The 17,516-nt window shown below is 47.1% G+C and overlaps 1 protein-coding gene across 1 annotated transcript in view; it reads left to right on the top strand.

The window, feature by feature from the left end:
* Positions 1–17,516, top strand: part of RAB10 (RAB10, member RAS oncogene family) — a 61,209-nt gene that overhangs the window by 27,362 nt on the left and 16,331 nt on the right. The window contains exon 2 of the mRNA XM_075923195.1: positions 10,182–10,242. Coding sequence (XP_075779310.1) covers positions 10,182–10,242 — 61 coding nt within the window. The remainder of the gene's footprint in view (positions 1–10,181; positions 10,243–17,516) is intronic.

The following is a 17,516-nucleotide window of genomic DNA, read 5'->3' as shown; positions in this document are numbered from 1 at the left end:
ATAAAGCCAGATCGGTCATGTATTAAAAGAATTTTGTAATGCTTCCACTGTAGTGTTCTCTTATGGCAATGTAGTTCAGCGATCTGGTGAGTAGTTAGTGTTTGAGCCCATAGTCGTTCGATAAAGAAGTAACTCCATTAGCTGGTATGAACAGTAGTCTGTTGTCTAGGCCAGTGTTTCTCAAACTGTGCTCCGCGGAGCCCCAGGGCTCTGCGAGATCTCTCCAGAGGCTCTGTGAGGTTGACAAACTGGAAACATCGATCGGTACAACACATGCATTGCCCCAGCGGTCCGCTGACTGTATAAGTACAACGCATACAGTCAGCGGACCGCTGGGGCAATGCAGAAGTACAACGCATACAGTCAGCGGACCGCTGGGGCAATGCAGAAGTACAATGCATACAGTCAGCGGACCGCTGGGGCAATGCATACATTTTTACATATGTAAAGGGCTCCGGAGCCCAAAAAGTTTGAGAACAGCTGGTCTAGGCCAATATTGGTAGTGTTGGGTGTAAAAGGGTAACTGGTGGGGCTGGAGGTGAGAGCTCCACAGGCTGGAGCAGTCCCCACCTGGATTCTGCCTAGTTGGTTAACTGGTTAAATGATTAACTGGGATTTTACATCCTTACTTTCAACAACATGGACATCTGCTGGGGAAATGCCACATCAAGGCACAGATGATCCAGCAAGTTGTTGGGATGTACAGCAGAGAGAGCTTTTTATTTTTGGGGGGAGAAATCTACTAGGGGAGTCTGTTCTAAGATTGATTTTTACAAATAAGGACTGGTTGAGATTTTGAAAGTGGAAATCAGCTTGGGTGAGTGTGATCAGGAATTGGTAGAGTTCATTCCTCTAATGCTAGGTGGGAAAACAGTGCAAACAGAATGGGTTTCAAGAAGGCAGACTTGAGCCAACTCAGGGAGTTGGTGAGTAAAGTTCCCTGGTATCCTGCAGGTGGGGGCTGCTTTGGCTGGGCTGGATCAGCCCCCCTCCAGGCTGGAGCCCCACACTCACTCATCTCCCTCTGTAATCGATTAATCAGTTAAATAGTATGTTGAACAGGTTACCTGGGAAGCAAGCATAAAGGGACAAGCAGTTTGAGAGTTGACCATTATTTCAATGGGGAATATTATGAGCACAAGAGAAAACCATATTACTGGGTTGGAAAGATAGAAAGTATGGCAAGAGACCACCTCAGTTTATCCAAGAGGTCTTCAGTGATCTGAAATGCAGAAGAGACCTACACACAGTGGACATTGAGTCAAATATCGAAGGATGAATACAAACAACACAAGTATGTCGGGATCAAATTAGAGGCCGAAGAGCAAAATGAAATTAAACTAACGAGACAAAGGGCAGCAAGCAAATGTTCTAGAAATACATTACTGCTTCTGGAAGGGGTTGCAAGTGCTTTGGAGAACAACTTAAAATTCAAAATGCTCTGGAGAAATAGTCTGAAGAAACCAGGGTGAAATGCAACAAGGACAAATGCAAAGTACTGCACTTACGCAGCATCTGGTGCACAGATGCAAAATGGAAATGACTGCCGAGGAAGGAGAACTGCAGAAAGGGATTTGGGTATCCTAGTGGATCACATGATAACTGTGAGTCAGCAGTATGATACTGTTGCAAAAGCAAATATTCTGGGCAGGACTAGCAGGAGTGTTGTAAGTAAGCTGGAATGAATTGTATACGCTGATTAAGCTTCAGTTGGGGGATTCTGCCGCTCTACTCTACACTAGATAGGCCTCAGCTGGAGTACTGTGTCCAGTTCTGGGCGCCACATTTCAAGAAAGATGTGGAGAAATTGGAAAGGGTACAGAGAAGAGCGACAAGAATGATTAAAGGTCTAGAGAACATGACCTATGAAGCCAGGCTTCATGAACTGGGCTTGTTTAGTTTGGAAAAAAGAAGATTAAGGGGGGACATGATAGCGGTTTTCAAATATCTAAAAGGGTGTCACAAGGAGGAAGGCGAAAATTTGTTCCTCTTGGTTTCTGAGGACAGGACAAGGAGTAATGGGCTTAAAGTGCAGCAGGGGAGGTTTAGATTGGACATTAGGAAAAAATTCCTAACTGTCAGGGTGGTCAAATATTGGAATAAATTGCCAAGGGAGGTGGTGGAATCTCCCTCTCTGGAGATATTTAAGAACAGGTTAGATAGACATCTGTCAGGGATGGTGTAGACGGAGCTTGGTCCTGCCTTGAGGGCGGGAGGCTGGACTCGATGACCTCTCGAGGTCCCTTCCAGTCCTATTATTCTATGATTCTATGATTGTGTCCAGTTCTTGGTGTCACGTCTCAGGAAAGATGTGCACACATTGGAGAAAGTCCAGAGAAGAGCAACAGAAATGATTAAAGGTCTAGAGAAGATGAAAGGCTGGCGGGTGATGCTTACTAGTTCCTGTTAACGCGTGGGCTGCAGCAGCTTTTCGCCCGCCCTGCTCCAGCCCTGCAAAGCCCACCACGGGCAGGGGCTGCTCTGGCCGGAGCAGATTCACACCCCCTTCCCCTGCGGAGGGTCCCATTCCTGGCCCCAGCCTCCAGGACAGGTCCCTCTTCTCCCCCTGCCACGTGGTAGCTCCAGCCACCAGAGCAGGTCTTTCCCCATCACAGGCCAGGTCCCAGCGCCCCACCCCAGGGGCTCCCTCCCTGTGCCATTTCAGCCAGCCCCGCTCACCGGAGCAGCCCTTCAGTCCTGCTGCGTGGCTCTTCAGAGGGGCTGGGTAGGGAAGGGGCTTTTGTGCATGGCCATGCAGGCGTGCGCCTCAGCAGGAACTGCGCTTCCTTCCAGTTCCAGACATTTGATCATGGTGGCATCCAGTGTGAGCTGTGACTGGAAGGTGAATTGGTGATTTGGAAGGGAGGTAGGACCTTAGTTGTCTATGCTTTGGAAGTATTTGGGAAGCGCTGTTTAAGAATATGGAGAATTGTCATAACCTAGTATCCTAGCCCTTCGGCAACTAACCCATGCATGGGCCTTCACACACGGTAAATTAAAGATCTGGATGCATCTTGGAGCCCTCTTTGCTCCCTGTTTCACATTTGGGACAAGTTAAAGATGTTAAAACAGGCTACCTGGCTGCTGGTAACTTTTTTCTGCCCTTTGAAGTCTCAAACATCAAGCTGAAACGTTTAAATCTGTGTGCAGTGCTGGCAATGGAAATGCTGCCCCTTCTCACGGGGGATGTCTGCACTCTTTCCTATGCTTCTCTGAGAGTTGAGAGAAATCTTCAGGGTGTTGCAGGAAGAAGTTGGGTTTTGTAGGTGGCGTTGTCTTTTAGAACCGGTGCTTCAGAATATATAGGTAGCTGAAATCTGCTTCCGAAAGGCTTTAACTTTTAGGGATGTAAATATCAAACAAAACAGTTAACCAGTTAAATGGTTAAAATTGTGGTGTTTAACTGGTTACCTGCAAGGACTAGTCGACTATCTGATAAGCAAATGCTTATCGGATAGTCAGTAGACTAGTTGATTTCCCTCCCCTTGCTGCCTCTATCAGATGGAAGCAGCAATGGGGATGGAAAGGGGGTATTCAAAGTGACAGTGCGGCACAGCTGATCCCCAGATCAGAGGCGGCGTTTCAAAGAAGCAGCACTGCGCAGAGCCGGGGTCAGCTGGGGACTCCAGCTGATCCCGGGCTCCACGCGACATTTCCACAGAATCCAGGATCAGTGGGGGAGTCCACAGCTGACCTCAGGTTCTGGGGAAATGCCACACAGAACCCCAGATGATCGCGGGTTCCTCTGAAATGCCACGCATTTATTTGTGTAAATGTGTAGCTGCTGAATTTTTCAGTTTTTACATGTGGGGGAGGGCGGAGGGGCAGCTGGAAGCCAGTGCCTGCCCTCCCTCCTGTGCTGCCCCTCTGTGGGAGGCACCAGTGTATGTGGTGGGGGGACAGCTGGTAGCTCCGCAGGAGCTGGCTCCCCACACGTGCTGGTTCTTGCCTCCCCTCCTCCCCCGCATTGCTGCCTCTGTATCAGAAGTAGCAGTACTGGAGCGGGGCAAGCGGCTTTGCAGGAGCTGGTGCTCTTGTCTGTCCACCCCCCCTTGGGGAGGCAAAAGCCAGCTCCCCATGCACACTGGCTCCCCTCACCCACGCACTGCTGCCTCTGATTAATTCTAAGAGTTTACACATCTCAATCTAGAAACCTCTCAACATAATTGTACTGCAGTCTGCAGGCTGGAAGATGGGTGACACAAAAGCAGTGTGAAAGAGAGGTGGCCATCTTTTGTCTAGGTAATAGCTTTTATTGGTAAATGTGTAATTTCTACATTCCTACTCAGAAACAAACCTAAAATGTATTTCTACTCTGGTCTCAGCGTTGTGTCCTGAATACTCTAGTATGGTCTTAAGTTACCATTCATCCAAAGTCTGGATTGGTCTCCTCTCCTAAAGAAAGCACAAGCAACTTCAGTTCTTTTGAAATGGCTAATGCTCGAGATCTGTGTACTTTCACTTCTCCTCTTAGCAAAGACGGTAAAATTGGAGCAGCCAGGTGAAGTTCATTTCAAAGCTGCATTGTTTTGGAATGGTTCAGAGAGATCAGATTCTAAAACTAAAACTGACCCCTTTTGGATGGCTCCCTTGTGAAGTTGATAGGTTTTGATAGGCAGCACTAATTTGTAAAGAACCCACAACAAATGTGCTAGTCGTATAACCAAGTAGATGGCGTGTAATGGAGTGCACATAACATGGACAGCACATCTGCTAGCCTTTTGGGACATCTTGATCATTTTTGGTAGCGTAAAAAGACCTTGTAACAGCAGCACAGAATGTGAACTGCTTCTTCGAGTGGTCCCCGTGAGTAACTTCCTCATTCATTGAAAGCCCGCTACAGAGAGTGCTAAGAGCCTCTCCTTGGGAATTGCAAGTGGAACTTCAGGTTCCTTGCTCTCTTTTACTCCTAATAACCATCTGGAATGTATCTAAAAGTACTACAGGAGATGTCAGTGTCCAGCTCACATTTCTTAATGCAGGTTGTATGAGATGGATGGGTATTAATGGAAATTGGAAGTTTGAGACTGTGGAGTGAAGTCTTGCTTTGTGAATGAAGAAATTCTGGATTTGGTTGCCTTATCCATAGGAGATGATCTAACAATACTGTACAGCCATGCCAGCTTGTGCCAACACTGACCATGATGCTGCGAGTGTCCTCCAATATTTATGCTTACGACCTCTTCCATTAGACCATCCGTGAGAGCGATAAGGAGTGAAGGGTCACTTAATTTGCAGCGACTAATATAATTCAGTGAAATACTTCTGTCTGTTGAACTGCCAGGTTTCTTATCAAGATAAGTTTAATGATTTCCGTAATTATAAACTGAAATGTGAAAAAAAAATGATTTGCATTTTGTATGACCTTTTGGGGCTGCAATTTATTTTAGAAGTTTTCTTTTGAACAAAATCTTGAGTCATTAAAAAAAATCAGCTGTCAAGATCAGTATTAGAGGAATTGGCATACTGGATTAGATTTAGGACTTTCCCCACAAGAGTATGAAGTAAACCGATGTCATGGTTTTGTATTCACTTAATTTCCCTTTTTTATTTCATTTTTTGCTCTGTTATATTTGCGGGGAGAGAGAGGCATGAACCCAAACCTAAACTTATGCAGTTGTATGAGAGCTTCCACATTAAATCTACTGACAATGGAAAACTCCCTAGTGGATTTTGGATTCCTTGGCTCTTCTGCCTTTTACATGCCTGCCTTTTTAAACACACAAGCTGAACCTGCTCTCTCTGGAACTTAGTGGGTGGGTGGCGGCTGGTGTGTGTTTTTTGGGTTTGTTGCAGCATTAAAGCTCTCTGTTACGTTAGTGTTTATGCTAAATAATGTGTCTGTATTGATTTGTTGTGCTTTTTTCTCTTTTGCTTGGTGATTGTTTCTATTTTACCACTTGAAACCTTCAGTGAAACTACATTTCTCTGCCACCCTGTCAATTTTGTCAATCAATTGTAATTCTAAATACTCATGCATTTGTCATCACTTAATTTCTGAGAGTCAGGTTTTAGTTCTTTTTGCTGTATTAACAAACAAAACACGTCTACAAAACCCTTCCCATTCTACTGACAAAGATGGCCGGTGCTGTTTTGGACAGAAGTCTGAGGGGTAGCCATGTTAGTCTGTAACTGAAAACATTTAATAAAACAAAACAACCAATATTTCTGCAAGCATCTTAGGATATGTGTACACTACAGTGTTATTTCGAAATACCTTATTTCAAAATAATGTCTCTACTCACAAAATGTATTTCGAAATAGCCTTTTGCTCTTTCGAAATAGCCCGCCCACACTGAGTGGACACTGAATCGCATTTAAGGCTGGCCAGAACCAGGTCTGGGAGGACATCAGGTCAGGAGCTACTTTGTGTGGCTGCTGCCTGAAGCTATCTGATGCCTGTGCTTAAAGGGTGACCACCCCCTCCCCCCCCCAGACAAACAGTTCTCAGGTTTCCCTGCTTGCTTGCCTACCTCGATGAGGGACAGCAAAGCATTTTGTCTCTGTGTGCTCTAGTTGCCCTCACTCAGGACACCACAGCACTCTGCACCATGGAGCCAGAGCTGCCTCAGGGCACTCTGGTGCTTCTCGTGGATGCGTTGATGCAAGCCTGGCTGCACTGTCTGCAGGCTGCCATCTGGGAGGTCCATCGGGGGGCTGTTAGTATCCAGGAGGCCCTGCAGGAGAGCTTCCACCCTGAGGAGCACTAAGAGCCTCCCTGGTCTGCCCCACTGGGGGCTTGTGTCTCATTCCTCCCTCACGTCCTTCCACTTACCCCTCCCTAACCCCCCTTCCTGATGTCAAATAAAATACATGTATTTTCATGAACAGGGCTCGACAAATAATACAGTCTACTTGCCTGTGGCGAGTAGATTGTAACCCGGAAGAGCCGGGTTTGGGTGATCTGCGCATGTGCAGAGCGCCGGACAGCGTGGCTGGCGAGCGGGGCTTGTTTGTGTGCCTCGTGGCAAGCACCGTGTAATACTAACACAGCTACCCCTCAGACTTCTGTCCAAAACAGCTCAGTATTCAGTGTGTTGGCGTACAATGGTTTTATATCGCGGCAATAAGATATTCTCTGTTTAATGACTCCTAACATTCTATTTGCCTTTTTGGCTGCCGCTGCACAATGAATGGATGTTTTTAGAGAACTATCCACAATGACACCAACTTCTCTCTAATGGTAGACAAATTAGTCCCCATCAGGTTGTGTGTATAGTTGGGATTATTTTTTCCAATGTGCATTACTTTATACTTATCAACATTCAATTTCATTTGCCTTTTTGTTGCCCAATCACTTAGTTTGGTGAGGTCTTTGTGAAGCTCTTCACAGTCTGCTTTGGTCTTAACTGTCTTGAGCAGTTTGGTATCATCTGCAAATTTTGCCCTCTTCACTATTTACCCCTTACCTAGTTGTGGGTGAGGTCACAGAGCTCAGTACCCAGTTGTGTGGTGGTGTCGTCAGGGACACAGCCAGTGATCCAGCTGTGTGCGGAATGCTGGTGTAAAGAGCTTCTATGGCCATGGAGGCCAGGATGGTGTTTTCAGGAAGATTACTGATGCTCTGTAGTTTCCTCAGGATGTTGGTGGTGTCTCGAAGGTAGCTAGGAGTGCTGGTAGCATAGCGTCTGAGGAGAGAATCAATGTAACAAACCACTCTCCTGCTGTAAGTGTGCCAGTGCCCGAGATGATGGGTCGTTCAGGGTTTCCAGGTTACTCATTTTACCCAATGTCAGGTTTCCAAAGCCATTCCAGAGATCACTTGGATTGGGTTGTGGCTAGCTGAAAATAGGAAATAGATATGCATGTCCTATAAAATGAGCAACTTCCGTGTAATGTGTGTAAAATGACTTTCTCTGTGTACCTTGGGTTTTGCAATGATATAAATATCAGTGCCACATACTAACTTGTATCAGCAGTTTCAGAAGTTACAGTAAATGGGTATTTCTAATACTAGTCAGTGCCCAGGGACTACACTGAAGAATTGTGTAAGTTAAAGAAGCAGTAGTGTAGACAAGACAATACTTGGTAGGTCAACCTTGTAAGAAGTGTGAAGGCCTTATAATTGTACCTAGTAGTACAAGTAGGTTGCTTTGAATTTAACCAGCAAAGAAATATAAGCTTGCCCTTATTCTGTAGCTTAGATAGCTTAGGTAATATCTTTTGATTTATAACTTCTCATCTGTTTTACTTTAGAAGCTCAGGTTCTGACTAGATTAGGTATTAACCTGCACAGCTAGTGAAATGGTGACCTCACAAAACCATAAGTGTAAGTGTGCAGTTGACTAGGATTCCCTTCATTGTTTAACACCTGAATGTCTTGAAAGAAAGCCTTTGTTTAATGCAGCCCTTCTTGGCCATTTCACTTAAGGTAGTATAGCTCCAGCATCCAAGGTCTCCAAGAAGTTCTCCAGCAAAGTCAGAACAATGATATTTCTACTCTAAAAAAGGAACGCTCTGAGAGCCACTGCTGAATCACTTAGAGAAAGGCACCAACCATATCCTCCCAACTCCCAGCAATGTTCCCCAGGAATAAACCGTCTTGAGCAGTGCAGACTTATTAATTGGTCCACCGCCTCATCGATGGAGAGTGCGCGTACTTCAGCCTCAGTAAATATAAGCAGATACCAAACACTTCAGCCCAACTCACTGGTAAAGATAAGCTAGTTCATTGATTATAAAAGAGAGATTTTAAGTGATGACAAGTAGCAGGCAAAAGGTCAGAGTGATGATTACCAGGGCTTGCCGAGCCGCGGCGAGCCCCGCTCGCCAGCCGCGCTGTCTGGCGATCTGCACATGCGCAGATCGCCCGAACCCGGCTCTTCCGGATTGTAATCTACTCTCCACGGGCGAGTCGATGACATAGATTGTCGAGCCCTGATGATTACTAAAATATAATATATTTAAATATGCAGTCTAACCTTTAAATCCTATTCAATTGGCAACATGTAGGGCAGTGGTCCCCAACCATTTGGGGTTGCCGGGCACCAGGGGGCGTGGCCCTTCGCCCACTGGGCTCCCGGGGGGGCGGGGCCCCCCCTTAGCCGCATTCCGGGGCCGGCGCGCTCTCCCCCAAGCGCCGCGCGCCCGGGGCCGGTGCTGGCGCTCTCTCCCCCCCCCCCCCCATGCGCCGCGGGGGGTGAATCCGCGGCACCCCCGGGGCTGGCTCCGGCACTGCGCATGCACCACGTGCCCGGGGCCAGGTCAGCCCTGAGCACTTGGCGGGCGCCAAGAAATGCCCCTGTGGGCGCCATGGAGCCCGCGGGCACCGTGTTGGGGACCACGGATGTAGGGTAACAGCTTTTCTCACCACATGAGCTATTGCAGTCCTTAATAGATAGTCTGCCCCTTAAACTGGGGCTAGTCTCCTCTGGTTACATCTTCAGAGTTTGAGCAGCAAAGGTGAGGGGAGGAGAAAGGCCAAGCATATAGCCCCCTGAGTGCTGTTTTATTCCCTTAGTCCATGTGCTTGGAGAACACAAGTCCAGGCATGGCTGGTGGACATTGCTCAATCCCCAGACAAGGCTGAGCACACCCCAAATCTGAGCAAGTGAGCTGCAGTCCACAAAAGCTTTTGCCTTCATAAAAGTGTTAGTGTTCAGGGTGCCACAAAGACTCCTTGTTTTTCTGAATGTTAGCTTCCTTGCAGGATAATGGCTGCTGATGGCTGTTTGACACCTAAGGGCGATGGTCCCTTTCCTTGCTGTGGTCTTTGAGGAACTAATATTGGGCTGATTCCCCAACTCATTGCTATCATAACAACCATGCAGCATTCTCTCAGCTTGATGATGTACGTGTTTAGATAGAATGGCGGGTTTCAGCAGATCACCACCTCTCCCATACCTCATGTGGCATGTTTTAGATACAAGACCATATCTGTCTGTAAATGAGGAATGTAGGTGTTCTGCTTCCACAAGGTAGAGAATGTCACACCGCCTTCGAGCAGCTGTATAAAATGAGTCTTGTGCCTCTACTAAGAGCACCCAGCAGGGCAGCTATTAGTCAAGCTGTGCTGGTGGCTCTCTGGCCTTTTTAGAAAAGGCTCCATTGTCCTCTCATCTTCCTCGTCATGTTAATTAACCCTATTCCCTCTGCCTAGAACAATTCTGACAACTCTATCCAAATGTCGTACTGTTCTTTTCCAAGTAGCCCTAAAGCTTTTTGTCTTTATTGATTTGTAGGAATAGACTTCAAGATCAAAACAGTTGAATTACAAGGAAAAAAGATCAAGCTTCAGATCTGGTAAGTGACATCCTTGAACTTGTGCTGCCATCATAATTGCAGTATGGCTCCTAAGAGAGTTAGCTCAGCTAAATTGCATATTGGCTTCCAGTCCTTTCAAGACTTATTTGAATATTATTGTTGCTTAAACTCTTTTTAGAGCCGGGGGAGAACATTAAAATCAGTAGAGTTTTACTGTCTAGGTATTTTGCCTATCTTTAGTTTAATTTCATTAATGTATTGTGTATATCTGATACGGTAGTGGAGGTTTTTCAGTAGGCTTATGGAATTTTCTTAAATGGAAAAATGAAGTGATTAAAACTTTGAATTGGTTAACAGTTGCACAGGACTAATAATTCATATACTTTTCTGAAATATTGAGGCAAACTAGACCTTAATATGTTAAAAGCTTGCTGCATTTCATTTACAGGTTATTGGCAACTCTTCTCTGAATGTTTGAAAACTGGGAGTGTTGATAGTCCATGTTTTTGTGGGAAGTATTTAAAAATGATTCTTCAACAATGAGCCATATTAATGTATAGTAGTGTTTCTCCACTTTTTTTATAAAGTACCCCTTTAAAAAAAAAAGTACCCCCAGTACCTACAGTTCTCAGATACACACCATTTTTTATAGCATTGCAACACATTTGTTTAAACAACTTAATCGTAGCTGGGCAGGTGATGAAATTTTTGGGTGTAAAAAGTACAAAAAGAATAAAGCGCTGTAAGACTTAAACAAAAAATTGTTTTCTCCACATTTCAGTTGTGTTGACATACTCTCCTCCTCCCCCCCCCCAAGACTTCTGTATCCCTGAGGGTACTCGTACCACTGGTTGAGAAACACTGGTGTAGTACACTGGGGTGGCTTGTATTCTGTACTTGAGATTTGTGTAGATCAAGTAAAGCCATGACTGGAGACTAAATCAAGGATTTTGTTAATACTTGCAGACTTCTGTCACCAAGCATTTTTAAGGTGTCGGTGTAATTGTGTGACCTCCCATATACTATCTCGTGTAATAAGGCATGTAAACCAGAGATATAAATACAAATAATATAAATTGGCTGCTGAGCTCGTGCTTTAATACGAACACCTATGTAAAGCAAACGCTCTATTAAACCAAACATTTCCTCAGGAGCCAGTTGCCCCATCCACTCCTCTGACTCTAGTGGGTAGTTCTTTCATCTATAGCAGCTCTCCTAAACATGAGGCTAGAAGGAAGGTGATCTAGATCAGTGATCCCCAACCTTTTGGGGCTGCAGGGCCGCTCACACGCCGGGCACCCAGGGGCGGGGCCACACATGCGCCTGGGGGCGGGGCCATGCACGCGCCTGGGGGCGGGGCCACCCATACGCCGTGTGCCCGGGGCCGGAACAGCCCATGTCCCGTGAGCCTGGGGGCAGGGCCACCACCGCCCATGTGCTGTGTGCCCAGAGCTGGAGCCTGTGCCATGCACCCAGGAGCCGGCAGCGCCCATGCACCGCGCACCCGGTGGCAGGGCCGGCCCCGATCACTCGGCGGGCGCACAGAAATGGCCCGGGGGGTGCCATGGCGCCCGCGGGCACCACGTTGGGGACCACTGATCTAGATTCTGTGTGGGCTCTGACAGTCTTCTCTAGTCACTTTGCTTGGACTCTGCCAAGTGCCTTCCATGCTCTCTCACTTCTAGTTAACCTGCCCACTTCCCCATTCTGCAACCAGCCCTTTAAGCAGACCCTCACCTTGTACTGGTGAGGCTTACTGGTTCCAGTAACCAGGGCTCGACAAGCTATTGAATCTACTAACCCGTGGTGAGTAGATTTCAGCCCGGTGTCCCGTTTACCGGCAGCACTTGCGTGTGCAATGCGGCTCTTGTGCATGTGCAGGACAGGGCTGGTGAGCGGCTTTCGCCGCAGCTCGTCAAGCCCTGCCAGTAACCATTGGGGGCTGCTCCAGCCGTGCAGGGGGCCCAGTGCAGACAGCAGCTGCTCCGGCATCCAGAGCAGCATCTGTCTGCCGCAAGCCCGGATGCCCCATGGGCAGGGGCTGGGAGCCAGTGGCAGCCCCAGCCCCCGCTTAATGCCTGGGTGACAGGAGAGTAGGAGCCCTGCAGACTGGGTGCTGCTCCAGACAGGCTGGAGTGGTTCCCTAGCTTAGTCTGTTAACTGTTTAAAGGTTAGGTCGACCTAATGTTTAACCACTTAACCGGGATTTTACATCCCTGCTCATGCTTGGATTGCAAAGGACTTCCTCAGCAAGTGCATAAAAATGAAAATGATGCCCCTGTAACTAACCCTAGCCCGGGCCAAAGGAATGCATGTAAGTTGGGTGAAGGCAGAGAGCCTGAAACTTCACTTTCACATGGTGGTGTAGCAGAGTTTTTGTATGTACCATTACTTAGAGTGAATCTTGTTTCCTTTTGGTAGCTGTCTGCTACTTCTTTGTAAGCTGCAGCAGGTTTTGCACCCAAGTATGGAGTGTGCATTCTTCTTTGCATTTCCTGACACACAGTGAAAGCAGTTACTTACCTTATGGGGTTGCTGTAAAGATGGTCATTTTAATGACTGAAGTTGGCACAAGGGATGTGAAAGCTTAACCGGTAAGGGTGATGCTTACTGATTCCAGTGGGGACTGGAGCAGCTCCGGTGGGTAGGGGCGTACTCCACTCCTGAGGGATGCACTGCAGGCAGGGACTGCTCCAGGCGTCTGGAGCAGCCACTGCCTGCCCCCGCTTTAATCAGTTAACCGGTTCAACAATACATTTAACTGGTTAACCAATTAAATGGGATTTGACATCCCTAGTTAGCGCGCACAGCACTTTTCAGTTTCAAGGTTTTCCCTGCTGCTGGATTTGAAGTCAGAGGGAAGAGTCTATGTTGGGAAGAATATCTAGAAATTGTCAGTTTCATATTTATCATGTTGAATGTGAACCCAATAAACAGATGACCCTGCTAATTAGTGTACTTTGTATCCTGAACGATCACCCTCTCCTTGTACCCGCAATGTCTTCTCCAACATTTTGTCTAAATGCCTTTGTTTTGTAGGAATACTGCTGTGCATATATAGGATAGCAGGGTCAGTAGCAATAAACAGTTGTTTGGTATAATCTGTTCTTTATAAAGGTTGATTGCTTCTTTTCAAGTAGATGTACAAAGCTAGTGGCTGAAGAAACACTAACCTCTTGTAAATCTCTTGAATTTCTATTAGGAATGTTAAAATGTGTATTTGTGTACATGTGTAACTGCTGAAAAAATTAGTAGCTACATGTGTAGAGGTAGCAGTGTGGGCACAGGTGGCTTCATGCAGTACTTTGTGCAACATCGGTACGTGCAGAGAGCTGGCTTAAAAGCAGACTCCCCATGTATACTGGCTCCTGCCTGCCCCTGCTCTGTTGCCTCTCTTATAGAGGCAGCAGTATTGGGGGAGGCAGCTCTGCGGGAGCCAGTGCTCACGGGGAGACAGCCCCCTCCTGCCTCTGTGGGAAGTAGGGGGGCGTATGTAAGCATGCAGATTACCCGATGAGCCCAGGCGTATCAATTCAGTGTGTACACGACCACATGTTAACATCCCTGTAATTTCCATAGTCGAAAGCAAATCTAAATCAGTGGTTTCAGTGAGATATATGACTTGGATCGGAAAGGGCTGGAAAACCAGTTAACAAGAGGAGGAGGGGAAGGTGTCTGACAAGGTGCAGTTGGTAAAGATGTTCACAAAAGCAGAAACTAATGAACGCGAAGGGTGTGTAAGCATGTCAGCCGACGGTCAGGGCAGTGTGTGCGTGTGTGTTACACCCAAGTCTTCAACTGCTGAGACACAGTCTCGTTGCAGTGGGCAGCCTAGGAGGCTGGAGGGCGCCCCGAAAAATAGTTTAACGTCTGTGACTTTACTGCTAGGACCGGGGTCCCGTCGCAGAGGGCAGCCAACAGGCTCTCAGACGCCCCGAGTTTATAGGAAGAGCTTATTACACCTTAGATTTCAGCTGCTAGAATTCGTAATTCCTTCGCAGCGGGCAGCCTTGGGGAAAGACTGAAAGGTGCCCCCAGTGGATTTTGCCACCTGGGTGTGACACAAATCCAAACGCCCAAGCTCTCCCTATATCTGTCCCTAATGACCGGCTGAAGTTCTTTAAATTGTGCTTGGTTCTGTTACAGCAACTGCAGGAGTCAGGTTAAAGCTTAAACAGTTACTATTTATTGTTACAGGGTAAACTTAGTTGTTAAATGCTACTGCTGTGTTACAGATAACACAGACACTACAAAGGACAGGACAGAAATTACACTAAGAAGTCACTTACAGGTACCATGAAACCCTTTGGTTCTCTGAGCTCTTATTAAATGCATGCAAAATAGACACATAGCAGGTATATATTCTCACCCCTGCGTTCCAGACTTGGCGTGACCAGCGTCTTTCTCTCAATCCCTCGGGAAGAAGTAGGGCGAGGTTGGGCGTCCCACAGACCTCGGGAGACAATCAATACCTGCCAGCAGGTGTAGATGATTGGAGCTCAAATGGGGTGGGCTGCTGAACCTCTTTTTATACCCCTTGGGTCATGAAGGCTTCTTCCTGGTCTCAAGTGGCCAATTAGGAAAAATGGCTTTGAATGCCAAGTTTCCCACGAAGGGTGCAAAGCATAATTCACACCTGGGAAAATGCAGACAATGGGCACCTCTGGTATGTGATGGGCGAAGATTCCTCTCCTGGGACAGTGCAGGCGTGTCAATTACTGGTACTAGCCATCAGGGTGACGGGAGGCCCCGGGTCGTCAGCTAGCCCATTTACTGTCTGGTTTCTGTTTATGGTAGAGTCAGGGACAGGCAGCACACCTGCGTTCCCAGGGCATCAAAGGCTGACTGCCTTTCTCTTCCTCTCTGGGGGGGGGAACAAGATGGGGTTTGTGTCTGGCTACAAAGCAGGACATAGAGTTTGCAGACACTAAATGGGAAGAGTTATGAACTGAAGTAACAAGGTGACTTAGTGAGATTACAAACTGTGGACAAAATGGAATGCAAATTGTAAGGCCAGATAACACATCATGGGTAAGCTTAAGCCTGGGAGAGAAGACAAAAATGGTAATGCTGAAAGAAGCCCAGGAAAGTTGACCTGCGGACTAGACACAGTTCGCTACTGTAAGGTAACCAAGGCCAATGTAACCTTTTTGATTGTGTATTCGTGCCTCAGCAGGGCGCAATGAGGAGTTGTTCCTCTCTGCTGCTGAGACTTCATTCTCCTTTGGACACCTCGCTATAGATGGGCTGGTGGGAGCTTAGAATGGAGCACCAAAAAGTAAGGGTGCGGCAGTGTTGACTTAGACACTGGTGGTGATTACACCTTTGGGATCTCTGGCTAAAGAAATAGGTCCTAGAGGCTGCTGTAGGCTCAGCCCTCTTGCCAGCGAAGTGCCTCTGGAGAGGGACGGCTAGAACGAGGGGATAATAATAATGAGATGACTGTCTTAAAGACTTAGGGTCACTTGGGTTAAAAAACCCTGTAGGCAGATCATGGTGAAAAGGTCGAGCTATATTTGCAGAGGTGGAAAGCCTAGATGTAGAGAAACGCAAAGCAAGCTGGGCCAGAACTCCAAGCGGTCTGGTTTTAGTGGCTTAGGTCGCAGTGCTAGGGTTTGGAAGAGCTGGGTTCTGTTTCTAGCTCTGACACTGTTGTGTTACTTGTCACTTGAACTCATTTTGTCTTGTCTGCTCAGCCCTGCCTTGAGGGATTCAGTGCTAGTATTACAGCACTCAGTACAATGGACCTCAGTTTCTAGATCTAACAATACAAATGTAAGGAATTGTTCTTCACTGCTAGGCTTGCAGACTAGATACTGTCTTGGTAGCTGAAGAGAGTTAAGGGAATGGGAAGAACCTAACCGGCTGGGCAGGATTCTTATCTCCAGCCGGTGGGACTGTCTGTTAACTTTTCTCTTGGTGGCTTCCAGTCTGGCAACTGTTTCCTGATGCAACTCTCTCTAATGGCCTCCCAGAAACTCGCCAGCCCTGATAGGATTGTGTGGCTTTGTTCGCTGTAATACAAGCTGCTGATGGTTTTTCTCCGTTCATGCTGAGTACATTGGAATGGTCTTGCAATAGAATTGTGTGCAGCAGAGTTCCAGGAGCACTTGTCTTACTGAAAACAAAGGGACCTTTTAGCAGGTATTACTGCTTAGTAAGGGTAGTGCATCGTTCCTGTCGAACCTGAAGATCCCAATCAGGACTATTCTCTGTACAGATCTACAGTCTCTGCCTCAAAGGGTTTATGATCTAATTGGAAAAGACCCAACAGGGGAGGATCAGAATCAAAGGATAAGCTCTTTTTCGAATGGATTGGGTTCCCAGGGCATTCCCTGCTTTTAGGACTTGTTTGGATGCTGTCTGTAAAAGTGAGCTTCTTTCAGGTTAGTGCGTTTCCTTCCGGTGAGGGCTGCTGCTGTAATGTTTGGCTGAGCAAGATCACTTTGTGTAGCTACATTTGATTGCCACACACTGCATTGAAACACCTATCTGTATTTAGTTACATAATTGATTTACAGTCTTGCATTGCGCTCCCACCACAACAGCCGCTAAGCAGGGCATACGTTCAGTGGAGTGTCACTTGTGTAAACACAAGTTGTACTGCCTTAACTGTACCCCAGCAAGCCCTCAGGCCACATCTGCACTACAACATAAGGACAGATCTTTTATGGTCCATGTCTGGACACCCAGTTTTGCAAAGTCAGAGGTCCGAGTCCTCACTGCAGGGAAGAATTCAATGTACACCGAAGCAGCACATCCCCATTATAGAGCCTGCCATCGACTTTGAGAGTGATGCACTGTGGGTAGCTATCCCACGGTGCCTGTGCTGCTGTGCATTTTGGGTTATGCTCCCCATGCATGCTGGGGCCAAAACTGCAATGGGTAGTTATGGGTTCATGTTGTCAGCATCCCATAATTCATTCATCTAGTCCCTCCCCCCTTTGCTTGAGATCAACAAGAAACAGTCTTTTTACGCCTTTTTTGGCCCTGGTTGGGCATGCAGACACCTTAGTGAAAGCATGGATACCGTTTTGCTGCAAACCATTGTGATGTTGATGTCCGCCGTGAGAGCGTACGCGTGTCACGGTTTGAGGAAGAGCACTAATCTCAGGATCACATGGACTCGCTTTTCACGCAAGCCCTTGCACTGATGCCAACACAGCTGCCAGTCAGTCCTGTAGATGCAGTAGAGCGGTTCTGGTGCCAGGAGTCCAGCACAGACTAGTGGGACCGCATTGTGATGCAGGTATGAGTTGATCCGCAGAGGCTGCAAAACTTCTGAATGCGCAAGGCCACCTTCTGGGAACTTT

This window comes from Pelodiscus sinensis, chromosome 3 (genome assembly GCF_049634645.1).
Source record: "Pelodiscus sinensis isolate JC-2024 chromosome 3, ASM4963464v1, whole genome shotgun sequence".
NCBI lineage: Eukaryota > Metazoa > Chordata > Testudines > Trionychidae > Pelodiscus > Pelodiscus sinensis.
Note: the sequence above shows the minus strand (reverse complement) of the source record. Positions and strands in the feature narration are given on the sequence as shown.